General features: G+C 54.5%; 1 protein-coding gene across 2 annotated transcripts; it reads right to left on the bottom strand.

Moving 5' to 3' along the window:
* Window positions 1-847: 847 nt before the first annotated feature.
* PDE4C (phosphodiesterase 4C) lies at window positions 848-18,021 on the bottom strand. 2 transcript variants are annotated; one of them, XM_038566835.1, is made up of 15 exons: window positions 17,703-18,021; window positions 9,565-9,756; window positions 8,973-9,009; window positions 8,809-8,882; window positions 8,483-8,535; window positions 8,016-8,128; window positions 7,842-7,935; window positions 7,136-7,299; window positions 6,838-6,936; window positions 6,292-6,456; window positions 6,100-6,199; window positions 5,320-5,474; window positions 3,670-3,792; window positions 3,230-3,412; window positions 848-2,705 (listed from the first exon to the last, which is right to left on the bottom strand). In XM_038566835.1, the coding sequence occupies exons 1-15, from the start codon at window positions 17,939-17,941 to the stop codon at window positions 2,319-2,321; spliced, it is 2,178 nt and encodes a 725-aa protein (XP_038422763.1). In that variant the 5' UTR covers window positions 17,942-18,021; the 3' UTR covers window positions 848-2,318. The 2 variants fall into 2 exon arrangements, with proteins under 2 accessions (XP_038422763.1, XP_038422764.1); XM_038566836.1 differs by lacking the exon at window positions 17,703-18,021 and adding an exon at window positions 12,743-12,932 and having other exon boundaries at window positions 6,292-6,492.
* Between the last annotated feature and the right edge of the window lie 5,812 nt (window positions 18,022-23,833).

Below are 23,833 nucleotides of genomic sequence, written 5' to 3'. Positions count from 1 at the left end.
CCCATTTTACCCATGAAACAATAAAACCTCAGAGAGGTTAAGAGACATGAAGTAGTCAATATGCATCTCTAGGGGATACTAAGGATAGTGTGGTGGACCTGGCCCAGACTTACGGGGTTTGGGGTGTAGAGAGGGTGGCGGACATGTATCAGAATGCCCAAGAACTTCCACCAGTGCCAGCCTGGGGTGGGGGTGTGGGAGTCAGGGAAGACTTTGCAGGGGAAGAGATGCTGAGCTGAGACACAATGGGTGAGGATGAGGATGGAGGAGGAGCAATCCAGGTGGTGGGCACAGTGTGTGCAATGGCCCTGAGGTGGGGCCATAGCTTGGAGTATGGAAAGCCAGATGAGTAGTGGAGTGCAGTCACTAAGAGGGAGATGGAGAGACGTCTGTGGCCCAAACTGAAGGGGAAGTGGAGAAAAAAACAGAGAAAGTGAAATGCTAAAGGCAGATGATCTACAGGGAGGTTATAGCAAAATTTTATTCCCTTTTGTATCACTTTGCAGTATTTCCAAATTCTCCACATAAAACAAATATTACTTGTAAGTAAAGGGGGAAGGAGAAAAAAATATACATAAAAATCCCCTAAATCTCTGCTTTTCATTTATTTATTTCTTAAGATTTTTTGTTTGTTTTGAGAGAGAGGCGGGAGAGGAGGGGCAAAGGGACAAGGAGAAAGAGAATCTCAAGCAGACTCCACACTGAGGCTGAGCCCGACTGGGGGCTCGATCCCAGGACCCTGAGATCATGACCTGAACCAAAATCAAGAGTAGATGCTTGGCCCATGGAGCCACCCAGGTGCCGGTAAATCTCTGCCTTTTAAACATCTGGAAAGAAAGGCACCAAGTTTGTGACCCAGACGAATTTTAATTCTCCTTCTGTGGAATTTGATTGTTACTTGTGATGATCATGAATTATCAGTGGAATGGAATTATCAATGGAATTATTCAGGAATGAAGCCAGCTGTTCTTGAAGCCAGAGGCTTCTGGATGACTTGTGTCCTGTTATAATTCTTCAGAGGCGGGGGCGCGGGAGACTGAGGCTTCTGGAGGCTGGAATAAAACCTAATACTTAAGCAGAGACGCCTCTTTTGCTGCCAGCGAGACAGGCCCCTTCAGCAAGAGCTCCACCAGGCCAGGAGCCTGAGAAACAGTCGGGAAGTCAAGGAGAATCCTGGGGTTCACCCCGCCTCCCTCCGCCAGGGGGCGCCGCTGGCTAACCTCCTGCTCCCAGGGGCATAGCCTGGAGCAGGCAACAGGACCTATTTGCATCTCAGTTTCCCCATCCCTGAGGTGGGGATGGTATTAATTTTCGGTAATAGGGTTTATTTAACCCCAGAGACATGTTCAATGCCCTCACATTTCTAAGATATTTCAGAAAGGTCACCCTCCAACCAAAGTTGACCCAAGTACTAGGATCAGGCCGTAGAGGAGACACTGAGGCCCAGAAGGGGCTAGGACTGGAAAGAAAGCCTCAGAGCCTCCTTCCCCCTATCGGGAGCCTTAGAAACAGATGAGGGGAGAGGCAAGAATGCTGTGCTTTTGTTGCTGGTCTGTAAGAGGGAGAAAGTGGGGGGTCGGACCCAGCAGGAGGGTCCTGGGGCTAAGGAGAACAGAACCCAGAGACCCCAAGACTGAAACTACAGTGACTTAAAGCAGCAAGTACACAGGAGGCCACAAGCTAAGTCAGTCTTCAGAAACAGGCGCCGACACAGTGTCTTTCCTGCCTCTTATTGCTCCTCACTGCAGCTCCTGAGCCAGAATTGCGTCTGGACGTTTTGATGCTAAAAATTCTCCCATTAGAGTTTCCCTTCTCTTGCATGGGGCTGCCTGGCAGATGAAGGAGAGGCACCTGCAGGGGGCATGTCTCCTGGGGGCTGACTTGCCACCCCCTTCTGTGGGGCAACCCTAGAAGCACACAGCAGGTACGAGCCTGGCACATAGTGGGTGCCCAATAAATATGTGATCAAGAGTGAAAGAATAAAAATAAAGCGATGGATGTGCCTCTAGGATGAGCACTGGAGAAGGCGGGCAAGGGGTCTGGGAGACATCCTCTTTCCACACCAGGGGTGGAAACCCAGGAGGGAGATCCCAAGGGCGCTGGACGAGGCTGCCCCCAGCCCAGCCCCTTGGAGAGCTTTCTTGGAAAAGCCCAGGGTCAGACTGGACCCTGGCCAAGTGCCTCCAATTTGACCCCACGGTCTGCTTATAACTAAAAGCTTGTTTGTCTCCTTCAATGAGGAGGAAGGGGGTGGGGGGAGGCAAGGCAAGGGCCACCGGAACCTCCTTCTGGAAGACCCACCCACCCACTGAAAGCCATTAGGTGCCAAAGGGCTCAGCCATCACGTTGGCCTCATGGTCCACACAGGGCTTGCCCCCAGTCCTCTGGTTGTCCAGGAGTGGGGAGCCACGGTCCAGGCTGGCTTCCGGGGCCAGGAGCTCAGTGTCAGGTGACTCCGAGACCTCTGTGTCCAAAGCTCCTTCCTCCTCCTCCTCTTCTTCCGCCTCCTCCAGGGTCAGCTCAAAGTGGAACCTGTCAGGGCTGTCCTGCTGAGGGCTGGTGAGATCCACAGGACTTCGGGGAATCTTGCTCTGGTACCACTCACGGTTGTCCTCCAGCGTGTCCAGCAGGTCCTGGGCATCTGGGTGCACCAGATCAGCCCACGTCTCCCACAGTGGGTGTGCAATGTAGTCAATGAAACCCACCTGTGGGTTGATATGGGGGTGGGGATGGGGGATGTAGCTATGCAATGAGTCACCATGGAACCTAGACCAGCCTCCAGGTCTTTGCCCAGCTTTCTCCCTCTGTCTGGAATGCCATTTCCCGACTCCTACTCAACCTTCAAAACCCTTTTCAAACAACCCTTTCTCTAGGGAACCTCCCCTGCCCCTTCTGGAGTCCTGCAACCACTAAGTCTTTCCCTCTACTCCAGCCTTGACCCCTCAGGGCTGGATGTAAGTGTCTCCCAGACTGGGAGCCCCTCCAGGGCGCCCCATGTCACCCCAAACAGACATTTCCAAACTCCACGAGTGCAGATCCCTTTCTCTGCAGCCCAGAGAGAACGCGTCCCAGGCCTGACTCCACACAACCCAGTGCAGACCTCACCCGTAGGCTCCTCCCCGTCACTGGCCCACAGTGGTCAAGCCAGGACTCCTGGGCTCAGCTCACCCACTGTTTCCCCTCCCTCCCCTCAGTGTCTGCTGGTGGCTCAGCCCAGGGGCCCTCAGACCTGGGACTTCTCCACCGAGGCGGTGTGCTTATCGCACATGGGGCTGATATCCAGGCCTGATTCACGCTCCCGGTCACCCTGCTGGAAGAACTCGGCCATGATGCGGTCCGTCCACCGGCGGTACAGCTCCAGCGGCTTGGTGGGGTTGCTGAGGTCCGCACAGTGCACCAGGTTCTGCAAGACCTGGGGAGACGAAGGCTCAGGAGGGCTCTGGCCGGGCCACCCTCAGGCCTGGTATCCCCCCATAAGAGGCTGGTGCCATGAACACACCCATCTTATAGGTGGGGAAACTGAGGCTGGGAAAGACTGGCTAAGGCATAGGCGTGTTGTGACTCTAGGTGCCTCCATTTCTTCAAGTCTGGTGCACAGTCGATGCTTCATAAATAAAGCTAAATGAGAGCCGTGGACACCAGGGCCCCAGGGCCCGCCCAGCCACACACCTGGATGCGGTCGGAGTAGTTGTCCAACAGCAGGACTCCAAGGCTAGTCACCTTCTTGGTCTCCACCATGGTTTTGAGGTCGGCCAGGAGGTTCATGTGTTTGGACATGTCTGTGGCCAGTACCTGGGGGCAGACAAGGGAGGATGACAAATATGAAGGACTGCACCTGCTCCACCCCTCATTCCCTAACTCCCACACCCACTCTGACTCCCAGCCCTTGAGCCTCAGATTCCTCATCTATAAAACGGCGGGATGTAACAAGATTCACTGCAAACCCAGTTCACAAGAGGAGCTGAGTCCCTTCTCCAAGGTTGTTGGGTTTACAAGGAGCATCTCACATATGGGACAGGGCAAGGGGGAGGGAGATTAAACTTGGGGTTGAGGTGAGCTGTGCCTGAGGGCAGTGGTGAGGCCCAGCAGAGGGCATGGCCTGTGCAAAGGCCCTGGGACTGGATGAGCTGAGGAACATAGAGGAGCAAGTGAGTGCAGCAGCAATGGAGGGTGGGGAGTGCAGTGGGTCTCAGGGAGGAATGGGGAATTTATCCAGAGAGCCATGGGAGCTGCAGGGGGATCTCAAGCCAGGAAGGACCCGCCTTAATGCTCCTGACCACCCTCCTGTGGCCAACATGTGGCCAAAAGGGCTCTTTTCAGCCATTTAGAAGGAGGTTCAACTCTGAGCACAGCTGTTTAAAAGTTAACTGAAAAAAAAACCCCATCAACTTAACTGGACCCAGCTAACCCAGGGGTGATCCATATGTAATGCATGGGCTTCTCTGAGAATCAGATAAAAACTGATTTTTGAGTTTCTCAAAAACTCTCCCCAAATTTTCCATCTGCCTGAAATGATCCGCCCACTGGGGGTACCTGTTGCCCAAGGCCCCAGCTCCACCTCATCAAACTTTTAATACCTCATCATTCAGAGCCTTGGTTTCTCTGAGCTGTCCTCACATGCTGTTCCCTCTGCTGAGAACACTCCTCCCCTGCTCATGGCCCTCCACACCCTGCAAGCCCCACCAGCTTTAGTGTTCCCTCCGGGGGAAGCCCTCCTCAACCTTGAGTATCCCACCTCACCCCACAGCTCTCTCTCCAGGTCTCCCAACGTGGCTCCACCTATGGGTCCATCTGCCTCACAGACTGTGAGTCTGATAAAGGCCAGAACTCTATTGGTCATTGGCACAGGGCAAGCACACAATAGGTGTCCAATAAATGCTTGTTAAATTAATGAATAAGGGGCACCTGGCTGGTTCAGTTGGCAGAACACGTGACTCTTGATCTCAAGGTCGTGAGTTCAAGCCCCACACTGGGCATGGAGCCTACTTAATTAAGATGATAATAAATTAATGATAATGATATGATAAATTAATAAATAATAATAGATTAATGAATTGAGGCACGAGACTCACTGTCGTCTTCCAGTCTGAAAAATATCAAATAGACAGACTTATGGCTCAGAAAAAAACTGTACCTGAAACCTCAGAAACTCAGTGTGTGATGTGCAGCCAGGACCTAATTCGCCCGACCAGGGCTTGGATGGTCATTGCCCCATTTTAAGAGGAGGAAGCTCAGGTTCAGAGTGGAGACATGGCCAGGTCCAACTGAACCCCCAGCCAGGCCAAGATCACCCCATCCCATTCCTAGCTGTGGCCTCACCATGTCGATGACCATCCTGCGCAGACTCTGTCGCTGCTTGGCACTGAGGTTCTGGAAGATGTCGCAGTTCTCTGCCTGCAGCAGCTTGAAGCCCACGGCCAGGTGGTGGTTCTCCAGCACAGAGGCATCATTGTACATTAGTGCAAGCTCTGAGTCTGCAGGGGAGGCAGAGAGCCCCAAGTCCTGTCCCCTGGCCCACTTCACCCAAAAGCAGATTTCGCAAGCCCTTGGCAAAATCCTACTCATCCGTGGAGGCCCTGACTCTAATGCCTCCTACTCCAGGAAGCCTTCTAGAATTCTCTCTTTTCCCTTAGTCCTGCCCTGACTGCACGGCTGGGGGCATCTGTGTTTGGCTCTGTCTCCTTGAGACTGGGGACTCCTCGAGGACTTGGCATGACAGGAGACTACTCAGAGTTGGTTGACTGAACAACTGAGTCGTCATTTTATTAGACTTTGGGATCATCGAGTAAGAAGGCTCCACTCTTATCCCCAGCTCTCCAAGGATGTACATAAGAGGCACTGCATAACTATTTGACTGAGCTCTTCAGAAACCTCAGAGGACCCTGAACTTTAAAATCTTTGTGGCTCCAGGTCAGTTCTGCCACATGTGTTATTTTCTCATCTATTGAGCACCTACTGTGTACCTGGAACTGCTCTGAGCACCTAAGGGAGGGACTGTCCCAGCCATTTCACAAACAGGCAAGCTAGGCTCGGAGCAGGAATGGGTGGGCCTGAGGTCACATGACTGACAGGTGGAGGTTGGCCCTGTCCCCGACTCACTGGTGTTGATGAGAAACTGGTTGGAGACCCCAGGATGGTCCACATCATGGATGGCACTTGCAAAGACGGCAGCCAGGACTTCCAGGTCTGTGAAAACGGCCTGAGCAGGCAGGAGGTGTAGGAGGTCAGGGGTGGGTTCTCTGCACCTTGCACCCCCCCTTCCCGGGGCTGCCCCTAGCCTCAAGGTAGTACCTCGAGGGCAGGTGTGGCCAGCAGCACGTGCGTGGACTGAGCCACATCAGCGGCGTGTAGGCTGTTGTGGTAGGCCACATCTGCATGATAGTGACTCTCCAACATCAGAAGGTAGGTGGCAAGTGTGTCTGCTGGGATCTGAAATGTCTTGAGCAGGTCCCGTTCCTGGTCCATCACAGGCCTCCAGTCAAGGCCTTGGCTCTGGGCAGCAGCACACACTGTTCCCATTCTTCTGTCCCTCTAAACTCCCTTGGTCATTGTCCTTCCCCTCTGGTCTATCCCTGATGTCCCAAGACAGGGGGTATCTTCCTCCAGCTGTTCCCTCCAAGACTGGGTCTTTTCAGGGCCGGGCTCAGGGCTGAGGCTTGTTGGCAATGAATTTTTTAACCCAGTGAACTCCTATTCATCCTTCCATATGCAGCTCAAAGTATGCCATTCAGGGGTATCAAGGAGGATTTGAAAATGAGTGTCCCCTGAGGTCTTGGGGTTGGAAGATGTGAAGGAAAGAAACCCCAGTGGTATCAGAAACCAAAGGTAGGGAGGTACCTGAAAGATGCTGAATATGATGGTTGTGAGGGGCCGGTTCCCACTTAGCTCTGCCACCTTGAACACATCAAGGCCCCACTTGTTGGTGTCTTCCAATTCCTAGAATGTGAAGAACTAGGGCTTAACTCCAGCTCAACTTCCTCAGACCCTGGATCCTTGACACCCCCAACCAGGCCCCAGGTCCTACACTAAGCCCCACCTGCCCAGTATACAAGTGGGCAGACCGAGGTCCAAGACAGGGCATCCAAACAGAGCCAGGACTCAGACTCAAGTCTCAGGATTCCAGCTGGGGACCCACCTTGGCCAGCTGCCCCTCCTGGTCAGTCTGGACCCCAAAGCGTGGGATGGTGGCTGCAGAGAGGCTGGCACTGTGGGGGAGCCCACGCAGGCCGCTGATCTGGGACATGGGCCTTGGGGTCTCCATGGGGGTCACCCTGGGCAACTCCATCTCAGTCTGCTGGTCTGTAGACGGAGCAGGGTGGGGCTCAGGCAAACCGATTCAGACCTGCTGGGGTCATCCTGCCTAGCTTCAGGTCCTGGACCTTGCCAAGCCTCAGGATCAACCTATTTCCTTTTTACCTGGATCAAAGTAAGCTTGGAGTAAAGTCCCTATCTGGCCTGTAGCTACCCTTCTTCTCTGTTCATGGCTGATCTCAGTGACCCCTTCTTTTTGACATTGCCTTTGGGTACCTGGGGTTCAGTAATTTTCCCCAAACAGCCAAATGTCCTTTCCATGTCCCAAGCTGGAGACCTAGTTGTCTCCATGTTCACTCCATGTATCCCTTGGAAAACTTCTACTCATCCTTCAAAACCCTAGCTTTAACGTCCTTCTCCTCCCCAAAGTTCCTTCTGTTCTTCCCTGTGGTCCAGCTCTGACCCATCGGGTCAGAGGTATCTGTGTCTGGCTGTCTTCCCCAGATTGAGGTCTGTAATACAAATCTCTCTTTTTCTCCCTTCTTCCTACCTCTATGATGTTGCCCAAGCAGTGACCCACCACAGCTCACCCAGGAAGGTTTGGGAGATGTACTCAGACACCTGGTTCCCAGACCGGCTGGTTTCAGACAGGTGAGTTAACTCCCGGTTCAGCATCCGCTTGAACTGCAAGGGAAGGTGAGGGCAGTGATGATGGGGGCACTGTGGGCAGAGGCAAATGATCTCGGCTATCTGGTCCTCCTCACCTTGTTAGAGGCCATTTCCCCCACTGAGTGCCGTGTCTGCAGTGTCTCCAGCTGATCCAGACACCAGTCCAGCTCGTCCAGTGTCTCCAAAGCCAGCTTCTGCCCAGTGTCCTCTGGGGGCCGAGCTGGTCAGGGGCCTGCCTCAACCCCCCTGGGGGACCCTGTGCCCCTCGTGCCTCTATCTCTGTATCTGGGCCCTGGAGCCCTTCCCAATAAGGCCATTAAGGACTCCAGGATCTGAGTGACAGATCTGTCCCCAGGTAGCTGTGTGACCATGAGCAGGTCTCTGCCCTCCCTGGGCCTCGGCCTCCCTATCTGTGATATGGGCGTGGAAGACTCCATCCCCAAGGGTGTTTTGGGGATTACAGTTAGCAAAGCCTAAGGACTCGTGGGCAGAGTAGGTCACCATGGAGAGGAGTTCACAGCTGTCCAGCAGTGGGAGGAGGGAGTAGGAGCAGGCATATTACCTGTAGGTGGAGGGGGCTGACTGCCAAATAGGGGGTTCTCCACCGATGCCTGCCTGCGGTACAGATGGCCTCCCTCACTCCTACCGCCCCACCAAGTCTTCCAGGCCCCGCCTCCACCCAGCGCCCCCACCCCTTGCCCGCAGGTTGCTGGCCGCATTCTCTCCGGTCCAGCCCTGCCTCAGCCTCCCCCGCCTTGTCAGGCCCCGCCCCCAGGCCTGGCCCCGCCCCGCCTGTCCTGCCCTCTCCCGCAGGCCCCGCCCCATGCCTGCGCTTGTCGGCCCCGCCTCTCTCCCGCAGGCCCCGCCCCCGCCCCGCCCTCCGCGTACTTGGCTGCCCCGCGGCCTTGCAGGTGCGCCAGGGCTGCGACATTGCTCCGAACGGTCCTCAAACTGGCTAGGACCTGTGGGAAGGGGCGTGATCGGCGTTGGAAAGCAGAGCTCGGCTCCGCCTGCTGGGCTCACGGGAGGAGGGGCAAAGGATGGGCACCCACCTGGGCGAAGGGCGTCACAATCATGTCTTCTCCGTGTCTGCCGGGAGACGAACATCAGGAAGGGCGGCCAGGAGAAGCCCTCACGCTGGTTCCCATCTTCCAGCTTTTACCCATTCGATGTCCTCAGCTGAGCGCGTCCTCCCCCCATGACTCCTCCTTTGGGTGCCCTGGTCCCTGAGCTCCCCTCACCTGACTCTTCTCTGAAAGCCACCACAGCTCCTCTGATCGATCCCCATCTCACAAATCGGATACCAGGGGTGGCAGAAGTCTTAACAGAGGCAGGGTGGAAATTACTTTATTTCTCTTTTCATTGTGGCTACCAGGGCTATCCTAACTCTAGGTGTTTGTGTGGTTGCTGCTAATCGCACTTCATGTTTCCCGATTGCCACCCAATCCCAGACTAAAGTCAAGTACAGAGAATTACCGGATATCATTCTCAGCATGCTCCACCCCATAAGTAAGCTGTCTGGCAAACACCTACTTAACCCTCAAAGCCCAGCTCAAATGACCACTTGAAGGAGGTGTGCTGACTGGAGGAATTAAGGAAGGGGGGAGGAACAGGGAGGTGTCATCCCACCAGCCTTGGACTCACAGATCGCTAGCCACAGAGGAGTTCCGAGACATGGCCTTGGGCGAGAGTTCGTAGTCGCTGTCAGAGCGGTACAGGAAGGATTCTCGCCTCTGGCTGTGCTGAGCAGAAGCCTGGATGACCCGGCCAAGGCCAGGCCCAGCCTGAGGGTCCAGGGTGCTCCTTCCACATGAGAGTCCATTTTCCAGGTCAAAGCTGAAGGTAGATTAGGCTTGGTCAGAGACGAGGGTCCTGGCGTGTGATGCCTGGCTGTGGCCCACACCTGTTGTGTCACATTCTCCCAGGGGCCTCAGTGGGTTGGGCAGAAGTAGGTTCCAGTTTGTCCACATGCCCCATAGTCGCACCCCTACTCTGGGACCCCATGCTCCTCATCCCTCTGTCTCCACATTCATACCCCAGAGCCCTTCCCACTGGGATTAGTCTGGACTCTAGGACATGAGTTTCAGATCTGTCCCCAAGTGGCTGTGTGACCATGGGTAGGTTTCGGCCTTTCTCTGGATATCATCCACCTGTTCTCTAACATGCGCGTGGTATATGCCTTCCCTGACTTTTAGGGAGTTACAACAGAGCATGTGCGGACTGCTGCTGTGTGCCCGTACTACTAAGGAGTAAACTAAGGTCTGTGTTGCATGGTGAGTTCACTGGCACTAGAAATGACTTCCTGGGCTTTCCTTTCTAGAGCGGGCCTGGGTCCAGCCTAGATGTGTTCCAAGTGTCCCCCAGTCAGCTTTGGTCATGGTCTGAATCACCTATCCTCTTCCCCAGCTCCCAGGCTCGATGTTCATTCTATATGGCCCTACCCCAATCTTGTCGACCATGTTCCCAGCTCATTTGGCCTTGTCCTCAGTTTCCCCTCTTCTGTTTCATTTTAGGCCCAAACGCTTTGCCTGTTCTCTTCCACCTCCGGGCCTTTGCACAGGCTGTGCCCTCTGCCCACAGCACCATCCTCCCCCCAGTGTCCCTTGTTCCGATAATCCCCAATACCTACTCAGGCCACACCCGGCCTGGATAAGGGGGACTACACCCCTATCCCTTGGGGTTACTGATGAGAGAAAAAGTGGGAGGGGTGGAGGAAATAGAAGTTCTGGAGAGGAGTTAGAGAGAGAGGAGTTAGCAACTTGGGAGAGGGGAGTCATGGGCTTTTGAGAAGGGGATAGGAGAGGAGAAGCCAGGACGACACGGGGGGGGGGGGGGGGGGGGCGGACATCCAAGACACAGGGCTCCTGGCCAAGGGCCACGGTCCACCTGGTCCCCTGCCAAGTGACCCCAGCCCAGTCCACGGGCCAGGATCAGCACCTGCCAGAAGACTCTGAGCAGGGGTTTCGGCTTAGACTGCGGTGAGGGTGGGGGTTCAACAACATTCTGTCCAGTTCAGCTGGATTCGGTCCGGCTCGGTCAGGTACAGCCAGGTTTGACTTGAATTGGGTCTGATCGCACAGGTTTGGGCCTGCCCCAGGTAAGTTCAGTCGCGTGAACTGGCTAAGATCCGGCTATGGCCTGCTTTCAGGCAGGATCGGATGCGCACGAGCACGTTCGCCTAAATCCAGCAGCGCTACGTTTCCGAGCAAGTCCCAGTGGCCCTCGGCCCGAGTCGGGCAAATTCGGCCCAGTCCGGCCTCACTCGGGTAAATTCGGACATATTCGGCTACGTCCGGCCGCCCTCGGCCTTTTCGAATTCGGCGCTTCTAAGAGAATCCCCAGACAGCTGGGGTGTCCAAGCTCCGGCTTCGTGACGTCACCACGAGGGGGCGGGGCTTCTTAACCCTACCCTGCCCTGGCCGGGGCTCCCAGGCAGGCAAAGAGACGCTTAGGAGAGCTAGCGGCCGCGGAGACCCAAACCTGCCCTCGGAGGGGGAGCCCTGGGAGTGGCGACCCCCTGCCCCCTTTACCCCTCCCCAAAGGTTGTGGAAGAGCAAGCGTATGGATCACAAGGAAATTGAGGCCAGAAGAGGCAACAAGGTGCTGGATTCGAATCTAAATAGTGGGTGCAGAGGGTTAAGGGCTGGGCGGGGATTTTCGCGCCCCGCAGAAAAGCTGTTTTTCTTTCTGCTCTAAACTTAGCCGGGAGCGGTGGGGTCAGACTGTGGTTCCATGACGCGAGAGGCGCGGGGCGAGGTCGCCTGGACTGTGAGAACCGTGCGTCTGTCCATCGTTTAGATAAGTAAACTGAGGCAAGGGGGCCTCAGAGGTACCCACCCACCCTCCTCCTGCCCCACCTTCTGGGACCGAGGGCTCTCCCTCCACGCCCCTGAGCTCTCTCCGGAACCCTCCGCAGGGACCCCTCTGCGCAGGGGTCTGGTACCCTGGCGGCGCTCTCCCGCACCTGGGACACCCCGCCCCTCCCGGACTGAAAGGGTGCCACCAAGGACCACAGTCACGACTGCCTCCACCCTGCCAGCTGTCACTGGCTGTGTGACCTTGATGAAGGGACCTTCAGTCCCTGAGCCGGCAGGTGCCAAATTATCAAGTGAGTGCTAATGTGGCAGCAATCTAGCGCAAGGTGCCAAACACATTCGCCGTCCCCGAGCCCCACGAGATCACAGCTTCCTGAGGGGTCGGAATTCGAACCCAGATCGCTGGATGGACTCTTTGTAGGACGCAACCGAGTGGGACTGCGAGGAACCGGCGCTCGGCCAACGCGGGTCCGCTTTCTGCGTGGGACACACAACTCGCCCCCTTACTCTGGGAACACCCTGCCTCGAAGGCCCACGTCAAATCGGGTCTTCCTCTGTACACACCGAAGGCTTAGTGTTTGCCCCCTTCCCGCCCCCCCAGCCATCCCATTGCTGGCTCCGGGACTGACTGGGGAGCGAGATCAAGGGGAGGAGTCACTTCCTCCTCCCCTCACTCCCAGGGCGTTCGGCCCGCCTGCCCCCGACAGGCTAGGGTCAGGAGGAGACGTGAGCCTCAGCCCGTCCTGCTCTGGGCCACACGGCTGCAAAGGGACAGACGCTGGTCCCCCGGGCATTATACAGGCAGCGGGTGAAGGGAGACAGAGATGGAGAAGGACGGAGCCTCCAAGTAGAGAGGGCAGGGGGAGAGAGATACCGAGAAAGAGAGGGAGGAGCAGAGCGTCCCTACCCTGATCCCCGACCCGGCTCCCCCTGTCCCTGACTTTGCCCGTCCCACCTCCAGCCTAGCGGTTCTGGTGACCCCCTCCAGGCCCTCGGCCTCGCCTCACCACAGCGGATGGGCCACAGTGAAGCGCCGCTGCAGGCGGATGCTCTGGTTCACCAGGAGTTTCCTGAAGAGCCCGGGGGAGCCGCGCGGGGAGCCCCGAGGGGAGCTGGGCCCAGGGGCCGGGGCGGGCGCGGGGGGTCCCTGCATGGCCAAGACCGCAGGGAGGCTGAACCCAGCGCCGGCTGCGCGGGACCTTTTCTGGACAGCCGCGGGGGCGGGGCCCGGCGGGGAGGGGGCAGAGGGCTCCAGGGCTCCGCCTCGCCGCTCGACCTCTCCTTGATGCCCCGACGGGACAAATGGGGAAACTGAGGCACTGAGCTGACCGCGACTCTCTGCTCCCTCCCTTTGGGGGTGGCCCCTTGGGCCCCAGAACCCTGACCTCAGCCATTTCCCTTTGTCAACATGTCAACATGTCAACATGTCCCCAATTAGGGCAGCTTTGGGTTGACAACTTGGCTGAAAAAGAGTGAAATGCGGAAGCCAGAAAGGGAAGTGTCCTCGGCTGTGACCGGGTCACCAAGGCATGGAGTTTGCTGAGAGGCTGCCCAGATCCCACACGGTGTTTCCAATACCCCTCTGCCCATTTTCCATATGGAGAAAATGAGGCCTGAAGCCATCAGTGGCTGCCCAGAAACTACAAACCCTTCACCCTTTGCTGGGTGGGTAGACAGGCTTGGAGAAACGTAGTAACGGGTGCATGGCTTTGCTGCAAGCCAGTGGGGTTCGAACCCAGCTCCCCCTCTCCTAGTCCCCCTCCACAAAGTCCCCACATGACCCCCACCCGCTCTGACATTCCCCAGGCCCTGTCTCTGGATCCTTTCCCCTCTCTTGTTGTCTCTACTGGACAAACATCCGCACTCCACTCCCGCCAGGTCTTCCGTCTGCGAAGCATCAGCTGCCTCTCCCCTGCCCCAGAAAGGACCAAGGGCCTGGAAAGGGAGATTCTGGGGGTTGTCAGGGGTATGTAGCAGGTGCACTATCCTCTGAATGCTGGTGCTAGGATGGCTGTGCCCTGTTCCACAGAAAGGGAAACCAAGTCTCAGGGTGACAGACTTGGAGGCAGGACCTTGAGTACCCATGGGTGAGGCAGAAGCAGCTGAGGCCCAGGGAGGCTGGGCCTCCCAGCTGAGGCCACACAGAAGCTCTAAATCACACTGTGTCCCTGCTGTGGGGTGACACCCCCTCCCCTGCCTTTGTCCCAGGAGACTTGATGCATTTTTGGGGTCCCTAGGCAAATGGCATCTACATTTCTGACACTCCTAGGGGAATGTGATATACAAAGGGGGCAATTAGAGCTTCCATGGGGGAACCTCAGGTGCCACAGGGAGGAGACTCTGATTCTCTTCTGACTCCCAACCATCTTATTGTCCCCATTGTACAGATGAGAAAACGGAGGCTCAGAGAAGGGGCACTCTGGGGCCCAGGAGTGCAGAGAGTCTCAAGGACCTGGCTGGGAACTCCCTCCTGCCCTTGTGGCCCTGCAACCGGACACCTGGTGGGAACCAGACTTGTTGTCCCAAAGTCAAAAATACCATCTGTAGTTGCTGTGGCTGGACCTAATTATAGCCAGTCCCCAGGGGGTAGAGGCTGCCAGGATCAGCTGGGTGGAGGCACTGGGGACAGGGTCAGAGAGCCCTGATACCACCTCAGCCCCATGGGAGGGGTCTGTAAGAGTCCTGGGTCCCCAAGGAGAAACTGAGACACGGAGGGATTCAGTCCCTCCCCAGAAGTCACAGACATGCAATGGAAAGCTTAGAGTGCATCAATACAAACTGCTTCCTACTTGCCTGGAGCTGGGCCAAGGGTGGCGCACGTAAAAGTCATTTGATTTTCAGAGCAACTCTTCAAAGTGAGGACTATCAGGCTCATTTTGTGGATGGGGAAATTGAGGCACAGGGAGGTGGTGTTCACTTGCTCAGGGTCACGCAGCCCTGAGCAGCAGAGCCAGGGTCATTCGGCCCTAGGCTGCAGGGCTCCCTAGCCTGTGCCCTCTCCCACTTAATGCTTAACTGACTCCATCCCCTCTGAAGTCCCAGAGGCTACTCTGACATTAATTTTTATCAAGAGTTTTAATAGTTTAGTGGTTTGAAACATTAATAGATTCAACTTTAAATATTTTATTAACAGTTTTAACAGCAATGCTCTATTAATAGCTTTTTGGATGGGGAAAATGAGCCACAGAGCCAAGACTCAGCGTTTGAAGCCTGGTCTGTTTGACTCTGGGAGGTCCCAACCTAGCTGGGTAAGGAACTAAGGATGAAAGAAGGGTGGACATGAGGACCCCTGTTCTGACTTTGTCCTGTGTCCTGCATGACCTGAGGAAGTGCCCAGAACTCCAGTGCCCTTAGTATATCACTGTCTTGAATTCCCCCATTGAAGCTGTTCTTTCCTTGGCAGACACTTTTCTCCTCTACCACCAGGTGGCACCGGTGGGATGGGAGGCAGGTGCTGTTATGCCCATTTTACAGACAAGTAAACTGAGGTCTGGAGAGGAGCTATGACTTGCCCAAGTCTCCATGGAGAATCTAGACAAAGAGAGGAGAGTAGGGGCTAAGTCAAGTGTATAGATGCTCACATGGGTCAGATCTCACCATCCTCTGCTCCAGACCCTCCCATGGCTCCCTATTGCCTTTCCAACTTAAGCTATACCTCTCTGAAGGCCTTGTGTGGTCTGACCCTTTTGAGGTCTGAGCCTCTCTACCCCCCTCCTCATGGCTCACTCTGCTCCAGCCTCATCCCCCTCCTTACTTTTCCTTGAACCAGCCAGATTCACTCCCACCCCATGCCCTTGCCCAGATGCTCTTCTTCTGCTGACTTTTCATGCTGCAGGTCACAGCTGGAGCATGACCTCTCCAGGAAGCCCTCCCTGACTAGCCCTCCCTTCTCTCATGGGTACAATTTCACACTTCCTTGTCATGATTACTTGATGTGGATATGCCTTGCCCACTAGGCCCTCAAAGGCAGGACCTGCCTTTGCTCACAGCTGTGCCCTCAGTGTCTGGCACTCAGTAGGTGCTTATAAATGCTTGGAAATAAAGAGAAAGTCTCCTCCTTCCACCCTTCAACCACAGTAATCTGTGTTCAGCTCTTCATATACCTGATCCTCCTGAGGCTCTGCACATTCTGTTCATTCTGCTTGGCACGTCCTTCCTTTCAGTCTCTCTGGCTAAATTTTCTTCAACCTCCAATTTAAGCTTAGATGCCACCTCTTTCAAGCTATTCTTTCTCAGAAAGCCTCCTCTGGGCTTCCCTGGCACCCCGACCTCTCCCCATCACAACATAGATCTCCCTGTACTATCTCCATCTGGTGTAACTGTCTGCACTATCAGCCTGTCCGCACCTGCTTGCCCATTGCTGTGTCCCAGTACAGGAGCTGTACAGCACACAGTAGGTGCTTAATAAATACTTGCAGAACAAGATTCTAGGATCCTCCCAGACCACATGATCTGCGTGGGGCAGTGGGGAGGACAGCCAGATCTGGGAACCAGGCTCCTAAACAGAAAGTTTAAGACAAAAATGTAGAAAGTACGGATTCACGTTTGCATCTCTGTCAACACTGAGGTCAGAGAAGCACTGCCACTTTTTCGGGACCACACAGTAGGTTGTCCTTAAACCCAGCTTCCCCAAGGGTTGAGTCCCTCCCCACACACGCACATGTATGCACACTCACAGGAACACAATCTCCTGCCTTCCAGAGCCACTTGGGGTCTCCCCCCTAAGACAGGCGCAAACCCGTCTGTTTGTTCTTTCTTGAAGATGGAAAATCATGAGTCACTGGGAGTGGGGGAAGGAGGAGCTGAGGGATGTGGATGTTGGTGGGGGCAAGGGGCCTGCTGGGTCACCTGGGAATAGCTCCAAACCCTCTGGGCCATGGGGCCCATCTGCCACAGATATATCCCAGAGCTGCTGGAGGACCCGGCTGAGAACATTAGGCCAGGCTTGTTGATTAAGTAAGAAGTCAGTGGCCCCAGGAGGTCCATGGCCCAAGGTGGGAGAAAATGAAAACCAAGATCCAGAGAGGAAAGCAACTCATCAGACGTCACCCAGCCGAGCCTCAAACCCCAGCCTCTAGATCTGGCCTAGAGTCAGGTGGCCCCCCCTCCTATCCAGGAGGGCCTGGGGCTCCTACATCTTGCTCCTCAGTCCTCTAGCTCTTCAGCCTTCCAGCCCTGAGACCCCCACCTCTGGTCCCTCTAAGGCCCCTGTTTCCTCTCTGTGTTTCTTTTCTGTCTCTGTCCTATTCCCCTGACAGCCCTCCCCTTGGTTTATACGAAAAAGGAGGAGTAGCCCTCCCGGCTTTACTCCCCACTTCTCCATTCCATCTCTTCTGGTGTGGAAAAAACATCCTGTGCTCAGGCTCCCCGAGAGGCTTCCACTCCTTCCCGGGTGACAGCAGGCTGGACAGACCACAGAGAAGGCTGCTTCCCCAGTGCTGTGGACAGCCTGTCCTGCTGCTCTCATACATCCTCCCCAAGCTGCCCTCAGATACTCACGGTGGCCACAAACCCCACAAACATCCCAGGACATTCCAAGATCTGAAGGACCCTCGGACACCCAGCTGGGTCAGAGCGAAGTCATGCCCAGTCACACACCCATGGGCACCACAAGGGGAAACACATAGGCACGTACACAACTGGTGTACACACACCCAAACATATCCAGTTCCCCACAGAGACACGACTGTGGACACTCACACACGGGTCGCAGCTGCTCAGACTCATACACACACTCAGATGCGATCGCACCTTAGCACACCCAGTCAGAGACCCACAAGCAATCATGACACTACCACCCTCCAGCTCCACCCCACATAAAAACAGCTTTTCCCTCCAAACAACTGGCCTCAAGCCAAGCAGCAGAGACCCCCGCCCCTGGAGAAGCCAGGACCCTCCCCCACTCCCGCCAGGCCCCGCGCGCCCCTCCCCCACGCCTCGGGAAGTACCCTGCCCCCGCCCACCTACCGCCTGTAGGAGGTGGGCCAGGAGCGCCGCGACTTCTCGAGCCCCGGCCGCGGGCTGCGGTCTGTCTCGCTGCGGCCCACGGACTTGTCCGGGTCCGAGTAGAAGCGTTGCTGGATGCGGATGGGGCGCCGGGGCTGACGCCACAAGTGCTTCGGGGGTCTGGCTACGCCTTGGCGGCTGCGAGCGCGACTCAGCTCGCTGGATGCCTCCGCGCCTTCTTGGACCCCTGGGGTCTCCATGCGCCAGAAGAAGGGAGCGGGGAGAGCGGGGAGCAGAGAGAGCAAGGCGCGGGAGCCGTCCCTGGGAACGAGGAGTGTCTGCGCCCGGGTCGGGCCAGGGCCGGGGGTGGAGGCGACAGCGAGGAGCTGTCCGCGCTGGAGGTGCTGAGGCGGGAGAAGGTAGAAGCAGGGGCTCAAGGTGGGGCTGCGCCGAGGAGCTGTCCGTGCCCGGGTGGTGCTGAAGGACAGCGAGGAGGAAGAACTTGGGGTGGGGGTTGGAAACAGGGATTGGGGACACCCCCAGAGCAGAGAATGGCTTGCTGTCCCCTCTAGTGCTGAATGAAAGAGGGTCAAGCCATGAGCTTGGACTGGAGAAGACAGAAATTGTCCTCCCTTTCGCTGCCGAAGGGAGAACAGGGAGACAGGGGCTCTGGAGAACCCCCCGCCACTCCCCCACCCCCCGGCGCTAAGGCTCTGTTCCTTCTCCTGGCGCTGAAAGGGAAGAAGGTAGTAGATTCAGGGGCTCCGGGTGGATGAAACGCGAGGAGCTAGCTGCAGGAAGCGCAGAGACTGGGGTTCAGAAGCACCTCCACACCAGGGCGTCGTCCACCCAGGAGGTGCTGAAAGCTGAGTAGCGGCGGGTCTTCAACCCTCCCCAGTGACCGTAGCAAGAAGTCTGGAAGCAGAGCCAAGGGCTCTGGTCTTCAGAGGTAGGCACCGATGGTGTTTCTCTGCCAAGCTCAGGAAAGTAGGCTTAGCGGTTCAGCCTCAGATGGGGTCTCTTTGGAGTCCTGAAACCCCACTCACAAAGGGCAAAGATCCTGGAGGGGAGTGTTGTAACAGGGCCTTCCCATCCCTAGGATGGGGACACAGAAGCTGCGTCTAGTCGGGGCTGCCAACAGTGGGGGTGGGTAAAGAGGGGCACTCTTATAGCCACGCCAACGCCCAGACCCTCAACAGAAATGATGGGATCTCATTCGTCCCGCTCTGCCTTGGGCCCCACCTCACAGCCACGATTCCTGCCCTCAAATCCCAGGCCTGCCCCTCCTTTTCCCAGTTCTAGAAACTCAAGGCCCTGCCCACCAGGCATCCTAATCTCAGGGGTAATTTCCTGGTAAGTGGCAAAGGGAGGATGAGAACATTTTCTATTATGGTTAACAGAAGTAGACATACACAGGAGCAGGGCTGGGTGGGTGGATGTGGGCTCTGGGCTGGGGCAGGGAGGCATTTGGGGCTACTTGGTGCAGTAAGTTTGGGGGTAGGAAGAGCCATGATCTCAGAAGGATATTTCAAGGCTAATTATCATGGAGACTATCCACCCTTTACCTTAGTTGTGTCCCCAGGTTGGAGAAATGGGAAATGTTTGGGTCAGACAGACTGAGCTCAAGCCCCAGTACTGCTGTCTTGATGGATAGTGGAAAACAAATGCCTCTTCTCTCTCCTTTCTGTTTGCGCTTCCTCTTAGATCCCTCCCCTCCAAAAATGACAGGGGAAGACAACTTGGTCCACTGGTGAGGGACGTGGTTTGTGCCACTGGCTGGCTGTCACTCCTCCTTTCTAATCCTGTTTTCTATTCTGAAAAATGGAAATAACGATGGTGTCCCCACATCTTGGCATTGTTGGAAAGATGAAAAGGGATGTCACATGTGAAAGGTCAAAGGCCAGGAGCTGTCCACACAAGTGGCCCCTTTCCTTGCTGGTGTTTACCAATGCCTGGTGTGTCTACCTCATACATAACTTCTGATTCTACCTACTTCTCTCCAGCCCATGGTTCCACCTTGGTCCAGCTACCACCATCTCCTGCCCAGAACTACCCAAGACCTGACAATTCTACTCACAGTAGTCCCAGAGAATTTTTTAAATGCCAATCTGATCAACCCACTCTCTTGAAAACCCACCCATGCCCCCACCCAGGCACCCCATAAGGTCTTGTGTGGTCCAGCCCCTGCACACATCCTCAGGCTCCCCTCCAGTCTGTGTTCAGTTCCTCATACACCTGATCTTCTTGAGTCCAAGGCTTTGTACAATCTCTTCCTTCTAATTGGCATATGTTTCTCTGTGCTTCTGTGACTGACTCCTTTTCATCCTTCATGCTAACCTTAGATGCCACCTCTTCCAAGTAGTCCTTTCCTCACCTTGTTTGTAACCCCCAATGCTGGGTCAGAAGCCTCCTCTGGATTCCCATGGCACCCTGATCTCTCCACCTGGTATAAGTCTCTCTCCATCATCAGCCATTGAGCACCTGCTTGCCCATGGCTATGTTCCTAGTGCAAGTCCTGGCACACAGTAGGTGCTTAATAAATGTTTTCTGAACAAGTTAGAGAAAGGTTCATCTAGATGAGGCACTCTCTGTCTCCTGAGACTGGCCCCCTTGTTCCCCATCTGCCTCCTCACCTTCCTGGGGCTGGATGGTGGCTTGGCTCTGTCCCTCGAGCCTCGATGGTGAATACGACGCAGGCACTGGGCTCAACCTCTCCAGGGGTTCCAAGGCGGCTTGACAGCGGTGGCAGCAGTGGGGTCCCTGAGAACCTTCTCCGGATGACACCACTGCCAAGTGGGCTCATGGGGACCACACCAGAATCCACCGACTCCCGGACTCGCTGGGGAGACAGTGGTGAGACATAAGCAAGTTCCCAGGCGGGGAGCCTCCCTGGGACACAGGGTACCGTGAGGAGGCTCTGAGATGCCCTCACCCATATTCCTGATCTGGACCAGAGAGCTGTAACTGAGTTTGTCTTTTTCTTTCTTTCTTTCTTTTACTTTCTTTCTTTCTTTCTTTCTTTCTTTCTTTCTTTCTTTCTTTCTTCTTTCTTTCTTCTTTTCTTTTAAAATTTTGTTTATTTGAGAGAGAGCGCGCAAGCAGTGGAGGGGTGGGGCAGAAGCAGTCTCTTGGCTGAGCAAGGAGCCAACGTAGGGCTTGATCCCAGGACCCTTGTGATCATGACCTGAGCCAAAGGCAGATGCTTAACCGACTGATCCACTTAGGCACCTGCAAGTCCTACTTTCTCCCTGAATGGATTTACCTCTCTCTGAGTCTCAGCTTCCTTATCTACGAAATGGGTATATGGATCTCAAAGTTGCAGGATATGAATAGTGCCTGGTCCACAGTAGGCATTGCAGAAATATTTATTAATCAATTAGTACATAGTATACTTATTATGTATAACATTGTATAGTATATACTGCCATTTATTGCAATAATATGCCCTCTAATGGTATTCTCTCATATTATATTTTTATTAATATATAAAAATGAAACATTCAGTAAGTAAACAAATGAATAATAACAACAGCACCAATAGCTCCCCTTTCTTGCACACTCAATCCATGTATGGGCTCTCCTAAGGATCCCTCATAGATTAGCTCACAAGGGCACAATAAGGCTATTTATTTAAAAGATTTTATTTATTCATGAGAGACACAGAGAAAGAGAGAGGCAGAGACACAGGCAGAGGGAGAAGCAGGCTCCATGCAGGGAGCCTGATGTGGGACTTGATCCTGGGACTCCAGGATCATGCCCTGAGCTGAAGGCAGACGTTCAACCGCTGAGCCACCCAGGCATCCCAACCACAGGCTATTTTATACCACTATCTTCATTTTATTAAAAAAATTTTTTGAGATTTTATTTTTAAAAGTAATCTCTATACCCAAAGTGGAGCTCGAACTCACAACCCCAAGGTCAAGAGTCACATAATCTACCAACTGAACCAGCAAGACACCCACCATTGTTCTCATTTTATAAACAAGAAAACTGAGACTCAGAGGCTAGGATATTGCCCAAGTTTGCTATTGATAAATACATCCTGAATTCTGAGCTTTGGGATCTCATTTTTTTTATTTAAAAGATTTTATTTATTTATTCATCAGAGATACACAGAGAGAGAGAGAGGCAGAGACACAGGCAGAGGGAGAAGCAGGCTCCATGCAGGGAGCCCGATGCGGGACTCGATCCTGGGGCTCCAGAATCATGCCCTAGGCCGAAGGCAAGCACTAAACCGCTGAGCCACCCAGGGATCCCGGATCTCATTTTTTTAAATAAAGATTTTATTTATTTATTTGAGAGAGAGAATGAGCAAGAGAGAGAACACAAGCAGGGGCAGAGGTAGAGGGAGAAGCAGACTCCTCTGCTGAATGGGATAGACTCCAGGTTCGATTTCAGGACCCTGGGATCATGACCTGAGCCCAAGGCAGATGCTTAACTGACTGAGTCACTCAGGCACTCCCCTGCTGCCTCATTTCTTGAAGGAAGCACTAAATAGGAGAAATTAAATGAGATGGTGTTGGCAATCATGCACTGAGTAAGCACTTGAGATGTTTGAAAATCAGACAGAATCAGGATGAGTTGATGAGTCAGCAACTCAACAGAACTTGAGTTTTTCCAGCTCAACAGAACTGGGTTTACTCCATGCCATGAGGTGTAGGAAAAGCATGCCTCAGTCTTCCTGTCTGTGAAATGGGATGAAAATGGTACCAATTACTTGGGATTCTTAATCATAAAAGGACAGACCCACATTTTCTGGTCACAAGCTGAGAGCTGTCAGTGGTACTAACCCCAGGACTTGGAATTCATGGCATTGTCGGGGGAGGGGTGCTGGGGGGAGGTCAAAGGAGCAAATGGGATGTGGAAGAGGTGGATCTCAGAGGGGCAGCCCACCCTTCTCCTGCTATGCCACTGAGCCTCACAAATTAATCTATCTCAGCAAACAGACAAAACAGTCAGATGGGAAAACCGAGGTCTAAGAAAATATGGCTAATTAGGGCCAGACCTAGGGCAAGGGGGTGCAGGGAAGAAGGTATGAGAAACACACATCTTTTGAGCCTCTACAGGGCATTTCTTCACAGAAGAAGAGGAAATGACTGGCTGAGAGTCACACAGCGAGGGGGCTGCTCGGTGTCCCCCATCCCCACTTAGCTCTGTGCACAGATCTGATCCTTCTAGGACCCAGGATACTTAACCGGTCCTCACTCCCACTCCCGCCCCTAACCTCCCAAGAGTGCCTGAGTTCTAATGTAGAAATCTAAGTGTTCAACACTAGGCATCCCCTGGGAGGGTTCCTGGTGGCTGGGAGGATGTGCAGGGAAAGCAGAGAGTGGGGTGTGTGGGTGCAGTGGGCCCCTCCCAGAACAGAGGCCCACTTAGATGTCACCTGCCCACTGTCTTCTTGGGGAAGCTGAGTTCCAGATGGAGAAACCACTTGCCCACATTCATACTCACTCATTTATTCATTCCACAAATACAAAAAGATAGTTCCAGCACATAGTGCGAGAAAGAAAATTAAACCATGTAGGAGCATGGAGGGTGATGGGAGTGGGGGTCGAGAGGTCACTCTGATAATGTTGTCCAGGCCTAGATAGGACCCTTTCTGAAGAGGTAACTTGGGACTGAGACCTGAAAGTGAAGGAGCTAGCCAGGAGAGAGCTAGAAAAAAGAGCATACTAGGCAGAGGGAACAGCATGTGCAAAGGCCCCGATGTGGGACTGAGTAGGTGGGTTTGAGAAATAGCAGAGGGGCTGGAGTGGAGTGTGGGAGATGAGTGGGTGGGGAGTTGATGCCGGGCTTCGGGGGTTCAATAAGGAGCTGGGAGTTGATTACGGGAATGGACTGAGATCTTTTGAGAGATGTGATTTGTTTTATAGTTTTAGGAAGCCTCCTGCATCTGTCTCAGCAGAGGGGCTGTTGGGGGGGAGGGGCAGCATCTGGGTAGGTCATGGACTGTGGTGGGGCCCACGGGTGGATTTGGGAAGTGTTTTGGGGGCTGACACATGGGCCATGGCCATGGATGTTCAAGGGGATTCAAGGATAAGCCACGGTTATGATGAGTGATTAGTTGTTCACCAGATAACCAGTAGCCACGTAGTTACCTGGGTGGGTGAGGCCACCTGGGTGAGGAGGATTTGGGGGGGAAGCACCAA

The sequence above is a fragment of the Canis lupus genome, chromosome 20 (genome assembly GCF_011100685.1).
Source record: "Canis lupus familiaris isolate Mischka breed German Shepherd chromosome 20, alternate assembly UU_Cfam_GSD_1.0, whole genome shotgun sequence".
NCBI classification, from domain to species: Eukaryota; Metazoa; Chordata; class Mammalia; order Carnivora; family Canidae; genus Canis; species Canis lupus.
Note: the sequence above shows the minus strand (reverse complement) of the source record. Positions and strands in the feature narration are given on the sequence as shown.